General features: G+C 40.5%; 1 protein-coding gene and 1 long non-coding RNA gene across 5 annotated transcripts in view; one reads left to right on the plus strand and one right to left on the minus strand.

Annotated features, from left to right (window-relative positions):
- The window catches only part of LOC118146381 (uncharacterized), a 12,656-nt gene continuing 1,022 nt past the window's right edge, over positions 1-11,634 (plus strand). The window contains exons 1-3 of the long non-coding RNA XR_004732149.3: positions 1-939; positions 3,866-3,939; positions 6,704-6,875. This is a non-coding gene — a long non-coding RNA (uncharacterized LOC118146381). The remainder of the gene's footprint in view (positions 940-3,865; positions 3,940-6,703; positions 6,876-11,634) is intronic.
- The window catches only part of LOC118146380 (gem-associated protein 8), a 27,531-nt gene continuing 25,433 nt past the window's right edge, over positions 9,537-11,634 (minus strand). For all 4 annotated transcript variants that reach the window (XM_054243293.2, XM_054243291.2, XM_035269003.3 and 1 more), the window contains exon 3: positions 9,537-9,860. In XM_054243293.2, coding sequence (XP_054099268.1) covers positions 9,688-9,860 — 173 coding nt within the window. In that variant the 3' untranslated portion in view covers positions 9,537-9,687. The remainder of the gene's footprint in view (positions 9,861-11,634) is intronic.

The following is an 11,634-nucleotide window of genomic DNA, read 5'->3' on the forward strand; positions in this document are numbered from 1 at the left end:
GAGCGAGAGGCGGGCCCTTCCGAGTGTGGGCCTCAACGGCCCAGGTCTGGGCCAATAATTGCCGTAAGGTTTAAGCCGGCAATCTCCGTGCTTTCAGAGGCCCGGGGGGTGGGGGATCGCTTGAGGCTAGGAGTTGAAGACCAGCTTGGACAATATAGTGAGACCTTTCACCTTCCCCCGATCTCTACAAAAATTTTAAAAATCAGCTGGGCATGGCGGCATGTGCCTGTAGTCCCAGCTACTTGGGAGACTGAGGTGGGAGGATCGCTAGAATCAAGCGTTCCAGGCTTCAGTGAGCTGGGATGACTCCGCAGCACTCCAGCCTGGGTGACAGAGAGAGACCTGTCTCTAAAGAAATAATAATTTAAAAAAAATACATTTCTAAACAGACATACATTTTGAGTGCTGACTGTGCCAAATATTGTTGCAATGTCTTCACATCTCCCATCAGCTCCACTTACAGATAAGTGAGGAAGAGAAGCACATAATTTGTCCAAGGCTACAAAGCTGAATGAGACTTTATATATTTATGTTATTTTATTTATTTACTTTTGAGACAGGGTCTCTGTGCCCAGGCTGGAGTGCAGTGGCTGGATCTCGGCTCACTGCAACCTCCACCTCCAGGGTTCAAGTGATTCTCCTGCCTCAGCCTTCCAAGTAGCTGAGATTACAGGCGTGCGCCACTATGCCCACCTAATTTCTTGTACGCCCAGCTAATTTATTGTATTTTAGTAAAGATGGGGTTTCACCATGTTGACCAGGCTGGTCTCAAATTCCTGACTTCAAGTGATCCACCCGCCTTGGCCTCCCAGAGTGCTGGGATTACAGGCGCACGTCACCCCGCCCTGAGTGGGACATAAATGCAGGTCTCGTCCAGTTTACAGCTCCAAGCCCTTAATTACTACATAACACTTAATTACTACATAACTGCTTCCTCAGGTAAGCAGACTGCTCTGGAAGTAACCTGATTGAATGATCGGCAGCTTGTCAGTGCTTCTCTCCCAAATCTTCCCTTAGATTCTGTCCTTTACCTTACCCTTCACCTTCCTTTCCCTCCAGTCCTCTTCTCTTCTCCACCCTCCCCTTCCCTTCTTTTGGTATCTCCTTTCTGTTTTCCCTTCCTCTCTCCATTCTTTTTCACAAATATTTACAGAGCATCCCCCATGCATTCATACATATGCTTAGTCACTTGGAAAAAAAGAAAAACATAAAATTTATTCCTTCTTGAAACTTAGAAACTGCTGAGATCCAGAGAGTAGGACTAGACGTGCATATTGTCTCAGGTGGTCTGTGTTAAGTCGTGAAAGGATTAGTGAAAGGGATTTTATGAAAGAAATGTTGTACAGTTCACAGATTGATAGGCCTCCTAAATGCTTCATAAAATGCCACTGTGATTTTTACTGTACAACTTGTCTGCTTAAGTAAGGGTGAGGCCTGTGGACATGTGGAGTTAGCCATGCCCCTAGCTATGCTGGAGAGTCAGCCCTCATCTGCAGTTTTGCCTGGTGTGTCCTAGGCTAGGCTCCACACCTAGTACACAATTAAAATCTCTTACCAGCTGGGCATGGTGGCTCACCCAGCATGTAATCACAGCACTTTGGGAGGCTGAGACAGGTGGATCATGAGGTCAGGAGATTGAGACCATCCTGACTAACACAGTGAAATGCTGTCTCTACTAAAAATATAAAACTTAGCCAGTGTCGTCCCAGCTACTTAGAAGGCTGAGACAGGAGAATTGCTTGAACCCAGGAAGCGGAGGTTGCAGTGAGCCAAGATCACACCACTGCATTCCAGCCTGGGTGGCAGAGTGAGACTCCAGTTCACCAAAAAAAAAAAAAAAAAAAACTTACCAAGGTTTTCACCAAAAATAAAAGTTGCTAAGAGTTAACGTTATAACATGTAATTAAAACTACTAAAGAAACAATTTTACATGCAAGGTATGTAAGAAAGTAAAATGTGTTTTTGGTGAAAGATTATAAGAAGTCATGGGAATGTGGATTTTTTTCTACCTACAATTAAGTGTTAATGGCTTGTTTTAAGTAAAAAAAAAAAACTAAAGGTTTCACAAGTTGTGGAAGGTTTATAAAAATTAATTGAAAGAGATTCTGTGTGTGAACATATTGGCTAAAGTTAAAGGGGTATTATTCAGTTTTTCCATAAATTAAACATCGGGATAAAAGTACAGGTTTTTCTTAGAGCACTGATCTCCTTTTTCACACACGTGCACACACACACACAAACACACACACAAAATGTAAAGGGTTATACAAGGTTTATAAGTCTCTTACCTTATGGTTAAACATTAAAATTGGGCAAATATGTCTATAAGGTTTTATTAAAAATTGGGTTTAACATTAATAGTACATTAATGCAAAGGTAAAATTTGGCTTATTTGGTATAAAAATCTTACAGGCAGCATTACCAAATGTGAAATGGTGTTTTGCTCTCTCTGGACTATACTTGCTTAAATGTAACTGGTTCCAAAGTGATGGGAAACTCCTATAATTCTAATATGACTTAGCATATGTTATTCTTTTTTTTTTTAGGAGCCCTATAGGCTAGAAAGCATATGTTATTAACAATTATAATTCTTATGTAAAATTTTGTGTGCCACAGAAGTTTTTTGAGACAAAGTCTTGCTCTGTCACCCAGGCTAGAGTGCAATGGTGCAATCTAGGCTCACTGCAACCTCCACCTCCCAGGTTTAAGCTATTCTCCTGCCTCAGCCTCCTGAGTAGCTGAGACTACAGGGGCATGCCACCACACTCAGCTAATTTTTTTGTATTTTTAGTAGAGATAGCATTTCACTGTGTTAACCAGGATGGTCTCGATCTCCTGACCTCATGATCCACCCTCCTCAGCCTCCCAAAGTTCTGGGATTACAGGCACGAGCCACTGTGCTTGGCCAATTGTGGCTTTAATAGTGGCTGTCCTAAAACTTTTTATCATCCACAATTGTTTTCTTGTTCTAATCCTCTTTAGAAGGTGGTTTATATTCAACTGTAGAACTCTAGCAGGTATTCCTACATGCAGGTTTACCTTTGGAAGTGGTAACATTAGAATAGAGGAAACAACTTTCAGAACTCTCATGAAAAGCTGGAATGTTCATGAATATCAGAGTCAAAGAAACTTTGTTTTTGAGATATTTACAGCTTTTAGCAATTGAGTAAAGTATACTCGAGGGAACAAAATTTAGAGCATATTTGTTTCTCTCTACCTGACTTTTCTGAAATTTGAAAACTATTTGTTTGTATTCTTAATTTATGGTAATATAGTTATTTGTATAAGTGTAATAAGAATCTGTTTTCTTTTGTAACAGGACATTATTTGAGAAATTAGTTGTTTTACCAAGGCTTTAACTGCAATGGTATGCTTTCTTTTAAGGAATCAAACTTGACTTATAAAGCCAATAAAAACTTCTTGGAGAACTGGCCTCAGATCTTGTCTGCAACAGTCCCTGTACAAGATCTCCAACCTGTGGTCAGTAAAGAATGTCACTTTCTGACAGATCCAGAAGTCCCAAGTTATCTTGGGACCCCAAGAGGTCAGAAATTTACTAAACTCATAGGTATTTGAGGGTAAAAACCCATGGCCAAGCATGGCTTTATAAAGTCTTATCTAAGATTTCTTCTATGGAGCAGAATTCCATCAAAGCCAATTTAAAAAGAGCCTATGTGAAAAATAATTATTCTTGCTACACTTTATACAAATAATCAGGCCAAGTAAAATAAAGCAAATCAATCTTACCATGATTTGTCTTTAGTAAAAATGGGAAACTGGAGAGAGAAATATTATGATTCAAGAACTGTGTGTGGTACACTTGTTATTAAATTCTAGTCTCATTAAGTTTGTTTCTGCAATTTAGGATAATCCTGCTTAGTCCTGTGAACCAACCAATGATCTCTGACTGCTGCTCAGAAGAAACAAGAGGACGGATGGGTAATGTAATAATCTGGATCAGTATTCTAATTCTGTGCACATTATATTCAGTACAACCCCATGTCAGTTTAATTCTAACAGCTGCCTAGTTCATGGAAAGCCTTCTAATTTAGTTTACTTGGAATAACTTTACTTATTTCACTTTACTCTTATGGAATATATTGCTGTTATACTCTTTGTGTAGAAATACAGGACAAGCTTAGTAAATGTTTTCTTAAATTAAACACATTAATCTTCCAGATATCATCTTTTGTCAAAACTCAATGGACCTTACCATACTGATGCTTTCTGACTGAGCTCCTCTCTACCGTAAATGCAAGAAACCTTCATATTTAGGCAGGAATATCATCGCCCCTATTAGCCTAAAGAAGTTACAGAAGATGGATCTTTATCCCTCCACAACCGTTAGGATTAAGAGTTCTCTTATAAAACGAATGGGGGAAATGTCAGAGGTGTGTGAACCAGAGCAACTCCATCTTAAATAGGAGTTGAGCAAAATGAGGCTGAAACCTACTGGGCTACATTTCCAGATGGTTAAGGCAGTCTAAGTCACAGGATGAGACAGGAGGTTAGCACAAAATATAGGTCATAAAGACCTTGCTGATAAAACAGTTTGCAGTAAAGGAGCTGGCTAAATCCCACCAAAACCAAAATGGTGATGTGACCTCTGGTCGTCCTCACTGCTACACTCTCACCAGCATCATGACAGTTTACAAATGCCATGGCAAGGTCAACAAGTTACCCTACATGGTCTAAAAAGGGGAGGTATGAATAATCCACCCCTTGTTTAGCATATCAGCAAGAAATAACCATAAAAATGGGCAACCAGAAGCCCTCAGCACTGCTCTATCTATAGAGTAGCCATTCTTTTATTCCTTGACTTCTTAATAAGCTTGTTTTCACTTTGCACTGCAGACTCAGCCTAAATTCTCTGTTGCATGAGATCCAACAACCCTCTCTAGAGGTCTGGATCGGGACACTTTTCCTGTAACAACATCACTACACAAATAGAATTACAGATTGAAATAAGAAGAAAAGAAACATGATATTATGAAAGCTTACGTTGGGAATCCTCACCCAGTGACAAAGATTATCTGCTTGGCCAAACTTTCGTCAGCCTCCTGAGCCTTTCCCTAGGCTTGTCTGTGCCCTTCCTTGTAAAATCCAGTTTTAGCAAAGAACACCACTTGCTAAGTCAGTCTCCTCAATGTCTGACATTAAGGCAGGGCCACAGATTGGATGAACTGAGAAGGGTGGTATGATTGGCACAGTGGGAGATAAGAAGAAAATACTTAAGATGAGGCTGGTGAAGGATCCAATGGCCAGGTGAAGGACAAGTTGAAAGCTCTGGCCTTTATCCTAAGAGGCATGAAAAGACTATTGGAGTTTTTAATGCCAACCCTAGAGCAGGATGTGAGGAGGCCAGTCCTGCCCTGCTACCAAAGTAACTGACTGGCAGAGGAGGAAAGGCAGGCAGGAAATACAGACTTTGGGAAAGAGATGCTGGCCTGGAATCCTCTCTGACCCTGGGAAGCCTAACCTCCCCAGTGTTACAGCAAAAGAGGAACTGAAGGAATGAAATGAAAAGGCAGTCTCGTGTCTATCTTACTTTTGAAATCTTGGTGTTATGGTTTGGATGGAAAGGGAGGTCTCTAGCTGAGTTTCTGGGGGTACCAGAATGTCCTGATATGCAGGAGATTCCCTGACCCCTACACTGTGCCAGGTTACAGAAGGATGAGTGGCCTTTTCTTTTAAAGTCTGGAAGGGGAAATATGGATCATCCCAGAAAATGGACTGGGAAGGATAAGTCAGGAAAATCAGTTCCAGTTCTCACATTGAAAGATTTATGGGTATTAGAAACAAAATCTAAGACCCCACGAGTTTTTTCTATCAGTGACCCAGGGAGCAGTCCTGAGTTTCCTAAAGTAATAACCAGTGTGTTCCACCATTTTTAGGAAGGGCGCAACTCCCCTAAACTGGCCCTGCCCCTCCCAATCTTCTCTTCCCTGACAAATCTCCACTTCACCACCGACAGCCTAGTCTTGGATAGAATAGGCCTAATCCTCCTGTGTGAGGTTTTATACCTTTGTAGAACTCAGCTTGTCTTAAAAGCTAAAAGAGCAGTGGTTAAATTCACTGAGCAAGCCCTAAAACCAAAACCAGCCCACAACTAGCAACAGAACAAAAAAATGCTTATTTCCCACTAAGGGATCATTTCAGTCCTGGCTTCTGTAGGATTCCAGCCAAATTCCAAGATAATCTGCAAGATGAACTTTCACTAAGTTTTTCACGCATTAATTACGTTTTCTATGACCATTTAAACATGGGAAAAGATTATACAGCATACTAGAACGTATTAAGTAGATGAGTCAATGATTTCCTGTTTATTAGCTAATTACTTGCTTTTTGTGAAATGAGAAAAGTCAAAAAAAGAAGTTGGCATTGTTTCTCTGTGTAAAAAGAAATGTGAATAATAAATGTTTTTTAAGTAAAGGAATAGCCTGTTATAATAGAGAGTATCTAGTTATACTGTGGCAATTAACCCCTTTTATAGCAGTGGTGACCACAATTTACTAAGCTGCAATTATGTGTTTGGAGCTTCCTAGAGTCTGAATCCTCCCACCAACCATGCTACATAGGAACCTGGGGCTCAGAGAGATGAGTGAGACTCAAGATTACACATTTTGTTAGTGGCAGAACTGGATTCAATCATGGGTTCACTTGCCCCCAAAGTCTATGCATTTCTTTTTCTTTTTTTTTGTAGAGATGGGGTCTTGCTATGTTGCCCAGGCTGGTCTTCAACTCCTGGCCTCAAGTGATATTCGGACCCTCGCCTCCCAGAGTGATGGGATTATAAGTGTGAACCAATTCATCTGGCCTAAAGTCTATGTCTTCTGCACAGGTTTCCTCTCTGCTCTGCCACTACATCAATGCATGTTTGTATAATAATAGTGAACTCATATTAAACTGTTCCTCTGTGCCTGGCATTGTACATCCTTATAAAACATGTATTATTTAATCCCTATTGTAGAGACAGGAAAATTGAATCTCAGAAAGTTAAGATTTTTTGCCCAACATCTCAGAAGTTTCAAATGGACTTGAACACAAGTAGTAAATTGTTTTAAAAGATCTATTCTTTCCAGCAGCCTTGTAAATTTCAAGGTAAATTGGACATTTAGTTTAAATTTTTCATTTTTTCTGGGAAAACAGAGAAAAAATAGGAAATCCTTCATAATTTCCAAAAGTTTTAGGATAAATAATATGGGAAGAGGCTACATTGTTATGGAGATCCTGGGCCACTTAGTGAAAATGGCTGAATGTTATTATTTTGTGCATTTAATCTACAAATTCAGACTTTACTTTCAAGCTTCAAATATTTTGGAGGTATCTGTGGAGTAACGCTTTATGACTAAATTTTGTGTCCCAAGATGCTTATCTTACTCCTGCTGCTGAAATAACTACACTAGGTTAAATACAGAAAGGGTTTGTAGGTCAACATTCAAGAAAATAATACCCTGAACATGTGATTTTAAATAATGTTTTAACGAAGAAGAATGAGAAGGTTATTTCACAAGACAGAAGGGACTGTTGCATCATGCCCACCTGGAGTTCTAAGGCAAAAATATAAATGAAGACTCATAAATCATTTGTTCAATTATTTTTAAATTAGTTTTTAAAAATGTTAAAGTCAAATACAAATATAAGATTGAAAATTTAAGATTCAATCAAATCAAAATTGTTTAAAGCAAATGTTTTTAATTTTAATAAAATCTTATTGAATATTTTTATATAAAAATTTGCAATTCTAATATTTGTTATTCATCTAGTTGCTAAATAATTGGTATCAAGCTTCATACATGCTACATCTAGATCTACATACATATACAAATGTAGAACTAATACTTTTTTTTCTATATTGCAAAACATTCTTTGGCATCCACGTGCAGCTCCTGCCAATACCACACTAACTCATGACAACCCCTGGAACGAAAATGAGTTGGAATCAAAGAGAAGCAAGAAAATACAGTCACTTGATTGTACTGGGAAATAATACTTAATTATTCACAAAGCAATATTGAATGAATGAATACATTCATGCTCTCTGAAAAAAGGAGTCGACGAATTCCTTAATATCTTTTTTTGAGGCAGAGTCTCACTCTGTCACCCAGGCTGGAGTGCAGTGGTGCAATCTCAGCTCTCTGCAACCTCCGCCTCCCAGGTTCAACCTATTCTCCTGCTTCAGCCCCCCTAGTAGCTGGGATTACAGGTGTGCACAACTACCCCTGGTTTATTTTGTGTATTTTTAGTAGAGATGGGGTTTCACCATGTTGGCCAGCCTGGTCTCTAACTACTGACCTCCGGTGATCTGCCCGCCTTGGCCTCCAAAACTGTTGTGATTACAGGCATGAGCCACCACACCTGCTCAATATCTTTTATCTTATCCAAGTATTCCCACCAGTCACATCCTCCCTGCACTCATTAAGTAGTTTCCATTTCTGATGTTGAAAGAGGCGCAACACACAAACCTCACAGTGTCCAAACACAGAAGTCTTTTGTTTTAAGGACGGGGGCAAATGTGAAGTCACATGGCAGATCTTTAGAGTCACAGTCATGCTGGGGGAGTGTGGAGAGGTGGATCCCATATGACAGCGGTGTGGGCCCTCTAAAGGGCCCATGGCAGGGGCACACCTTGTGGGGACAGAGTCTCACTTTGTCACCAGGCACCAGGCTGGAGTGCAATGGCGCTATCTCGGCTCACTGCAAGCTTTGCCTCCCGGGTTCAAGCAAGTCTCCTACCTCAGCCTCCTATGTAGCTGGGACTACAGGCACGCACCACCCCACCTGCTAATTTTTGTATTTTTTAGTAGAGACGGGGTTTCACCATGTTGGCCCGGATGGTCGTGATCTCTTGACCTCGTAATATGCCTGCCTCGGCCTCCCAAAGTGCTGGGATTACAGATGTGAGCCACCACGCCCAGCCAGGTGGCACTATATTTTTACCAGTGGAAGGTATTTGAGTTATGGGGGCAAATGAGAACAGGTCTGCAACTCACATCTTGCCTCCTCAGAAAAAAGAATTCGATTGAGGGGCATAAAACAGAAAAAGAGACCAAGGCAAGTTTCAGAACAGGAGTGGAAGTTTATTTTAAAAGACTTTAGAGCAGGAAATAAAGGAAAGTACATTTGGAAGAGACCCAAGCATGCGACTTGAAGAACAAGCCCAGTGTTTAACCTTGATCCTAGGACTTTATAGGCTGGCCCCTTTCCCATGCTTCTTCCTTGGGGTGGGCTGCCCACATTCATTGCCCTCTTTACCTTTGGGAATTGAGCATGCACAGTGTGTTTAGGAAGTTGTAAACATGCCCATCTGAGGCTTGCTGCCCTTTTCTGGGGGAGTGCCCCTAAAAGGTCATACTCTGCCATTTTGTGTCTTAATGCATATGCCCAGAGAGTTGCTTCTCTCTGGTGCCTGCATTCGATGAACACATTAGTGCAATAATTGTGGGCCATCAGGAAATGACTTCTCCCAGGCTCCAGGTGCCAATCTTTCACTTTTTGAAAGGCAATGTGATAACTGCCCAACCATCACCTGACATTCCTAGTGGGAGGGGGAGACCCCTCTCCTGCCCTGCTCATGCCTGGCTAACTGTAACACTACAGTACGTTTGACAAACTAGTACTTAGTGAAAGAAAAAATAACATAGGAGGAAGACTTTATAGGAGATGACAAAAGGAAAACAGTGAAATTTATAAGAAGGACAAAATACATTGCAGAGTGACAAAAAGTAAGGAATTTACTCCTTGGAAGTACTTGGTTTGTGGTGGACATGGGACTTGTGAGATGTCTTGGAGCCTTGGATGCCAGATAATTGCCAGTTTTGCAGAACACTGATATCTATGGACTCTAACATGAACTCCATCTAAAGAAGCACAAGGACAATTAATAAACAAAAACACAAGTCAATTTGCACTGTTGCCTAAGTATCAGCTAAAATAGCACATTAGAAAAGTACCAAGTACCAAGTGCGTGAAGACATGGTCTGAAGAAATGTGTGAAGACCATCAATCCACATTCCACATTGAATAACATCATGAAGGCTTAAGATCCTCTTCAAAAGCTTCAAAGGTCATCTTTATTAATTTCTCACAAAAGTATTAGTTTAAAATCACGAATCCATCAACATATTCTCTTTTATATCTTCTCATTCGACTTTTCTTCAATGTCCTTGGCCTTTAGGGTTTTTCATATTGCTTGTGTTTCCTTAGACTACAGACAAAGAGACAACACTTTCCAAAAAAGTACATGTTCTGTGGCCTTTTTCACTGGTAAAAACCCGGCATGACAATAAAACTGCCTTTGCAAAGATTATGGCAGTGAAAGAGTCCAGAATGGCTGAATCCATCTTGCTTCTAGCCTCAGAGGCTGGCTGAACCCACTCATTCCTGGGTGTAGGCCAAGCTAACCATGGGAGGAATGTAGTTTATAGTTTAACTTTGAAGCAAGGATGGTAATAGTCTCCCCCTAACACTGACCCCTTCCTTGTTTGGGGACTGAAACCGCCTTTGTAAGACTATTGAAAAGCCCTAAGATTAGGATTGTGGGAGGGACCTGAATTCTGCTAAAATGTGGGCATGGTGAAATGATAACCAACCATTGTTTTCTGTTACCCCAATTACTAAAATGTAGGTGTAGTTAAGCAGTAATCAGCAGTTACTATTTCCTAGTTTGTTTTCTATAATTTCCTACTGTTCAGGAGTCATGAAGTCAGAGGTCATAAGATTTGTAATTGTTTCTACAGATGACATCACTATTTTCAAAACCTAAGACTGGTCTTTGAAATATCTTTCAGACTTCTGCATTCTGGTAACTGTCTAACTCCACCCAGACCCATGATTCATATGAAGAAACTGACTCAACCAGTGGTCCCCACCCAGAATTGATTCAGCACTTGAAGACAGTTTGTACACTCCTATGATTTCATCCCCAACCAATCGGCAGCACCCAATCTCTAGCCCGCTACCCATCAAATTATCCTTAAAAGTCCTAGCTGCTGAGTTCTTGTAGAGGCAGATTTGAGAATTATCTCCTGTCCTACCACTTAGCTGGTCCTGTGATAATTATAATTCTTCTCTACCACAATATCACTGTCTCAGTGAATGGCTTTATCTGTGCAGTAGGCAAGATGAACCTATCAGATGATTACAATAAGTTTAGAAGTGGATGTTTTGTTGTATTCTATGACAAAAATTTGAGTCAACATCAGAAAGTGAGGATGAAGTGGTGACAATATTTGAGTTCAGATTATACTGTCAGAGGCTATGTGACATGGCGAAAAAAGTCCTCTACCTTAAAGTTCATGGTTCTTATTCTGTCTCTGCCTCTTACTAGGTATGTGATAACTGGAAAAGTCACTTAACTTCTCTGAATCTTAACTTCTTTTGTAAAGTGAATCTGCTATTTCCCTGTCTACCCTCACAGGGTTGTTGTGAAGATCAGATAAAATCATGTACATAAAAGGACTTTCATATAAAATGTGCTATACAGATATGTGGTCTTGTTACAGAGGTGCAAGTCATTTCCCCTTAGCTATTGAGTCTGGGAAGGAAGGTGATTTACACACACACTGAAACAATGCGCCCCCCCCCACCCCCCCACCCCCCTCTCTAGGAAGGATACATGGTAAACAAGACTAT

This window comes from Callithrix jacchus, chromosome 12 (assembly GCF_049354715.1).
Source record: "Callithrix jacchus isolate 240 chromosome 12, calJac240_pri, whole genome shotgun sequence".
In the NCBI taxonomy this organism is placed as follows: Eukaryota; Metazoa; Chordata; class Mammalia; order Primates; family Cebidae; genus Callithrix; species Callithrix jacchus.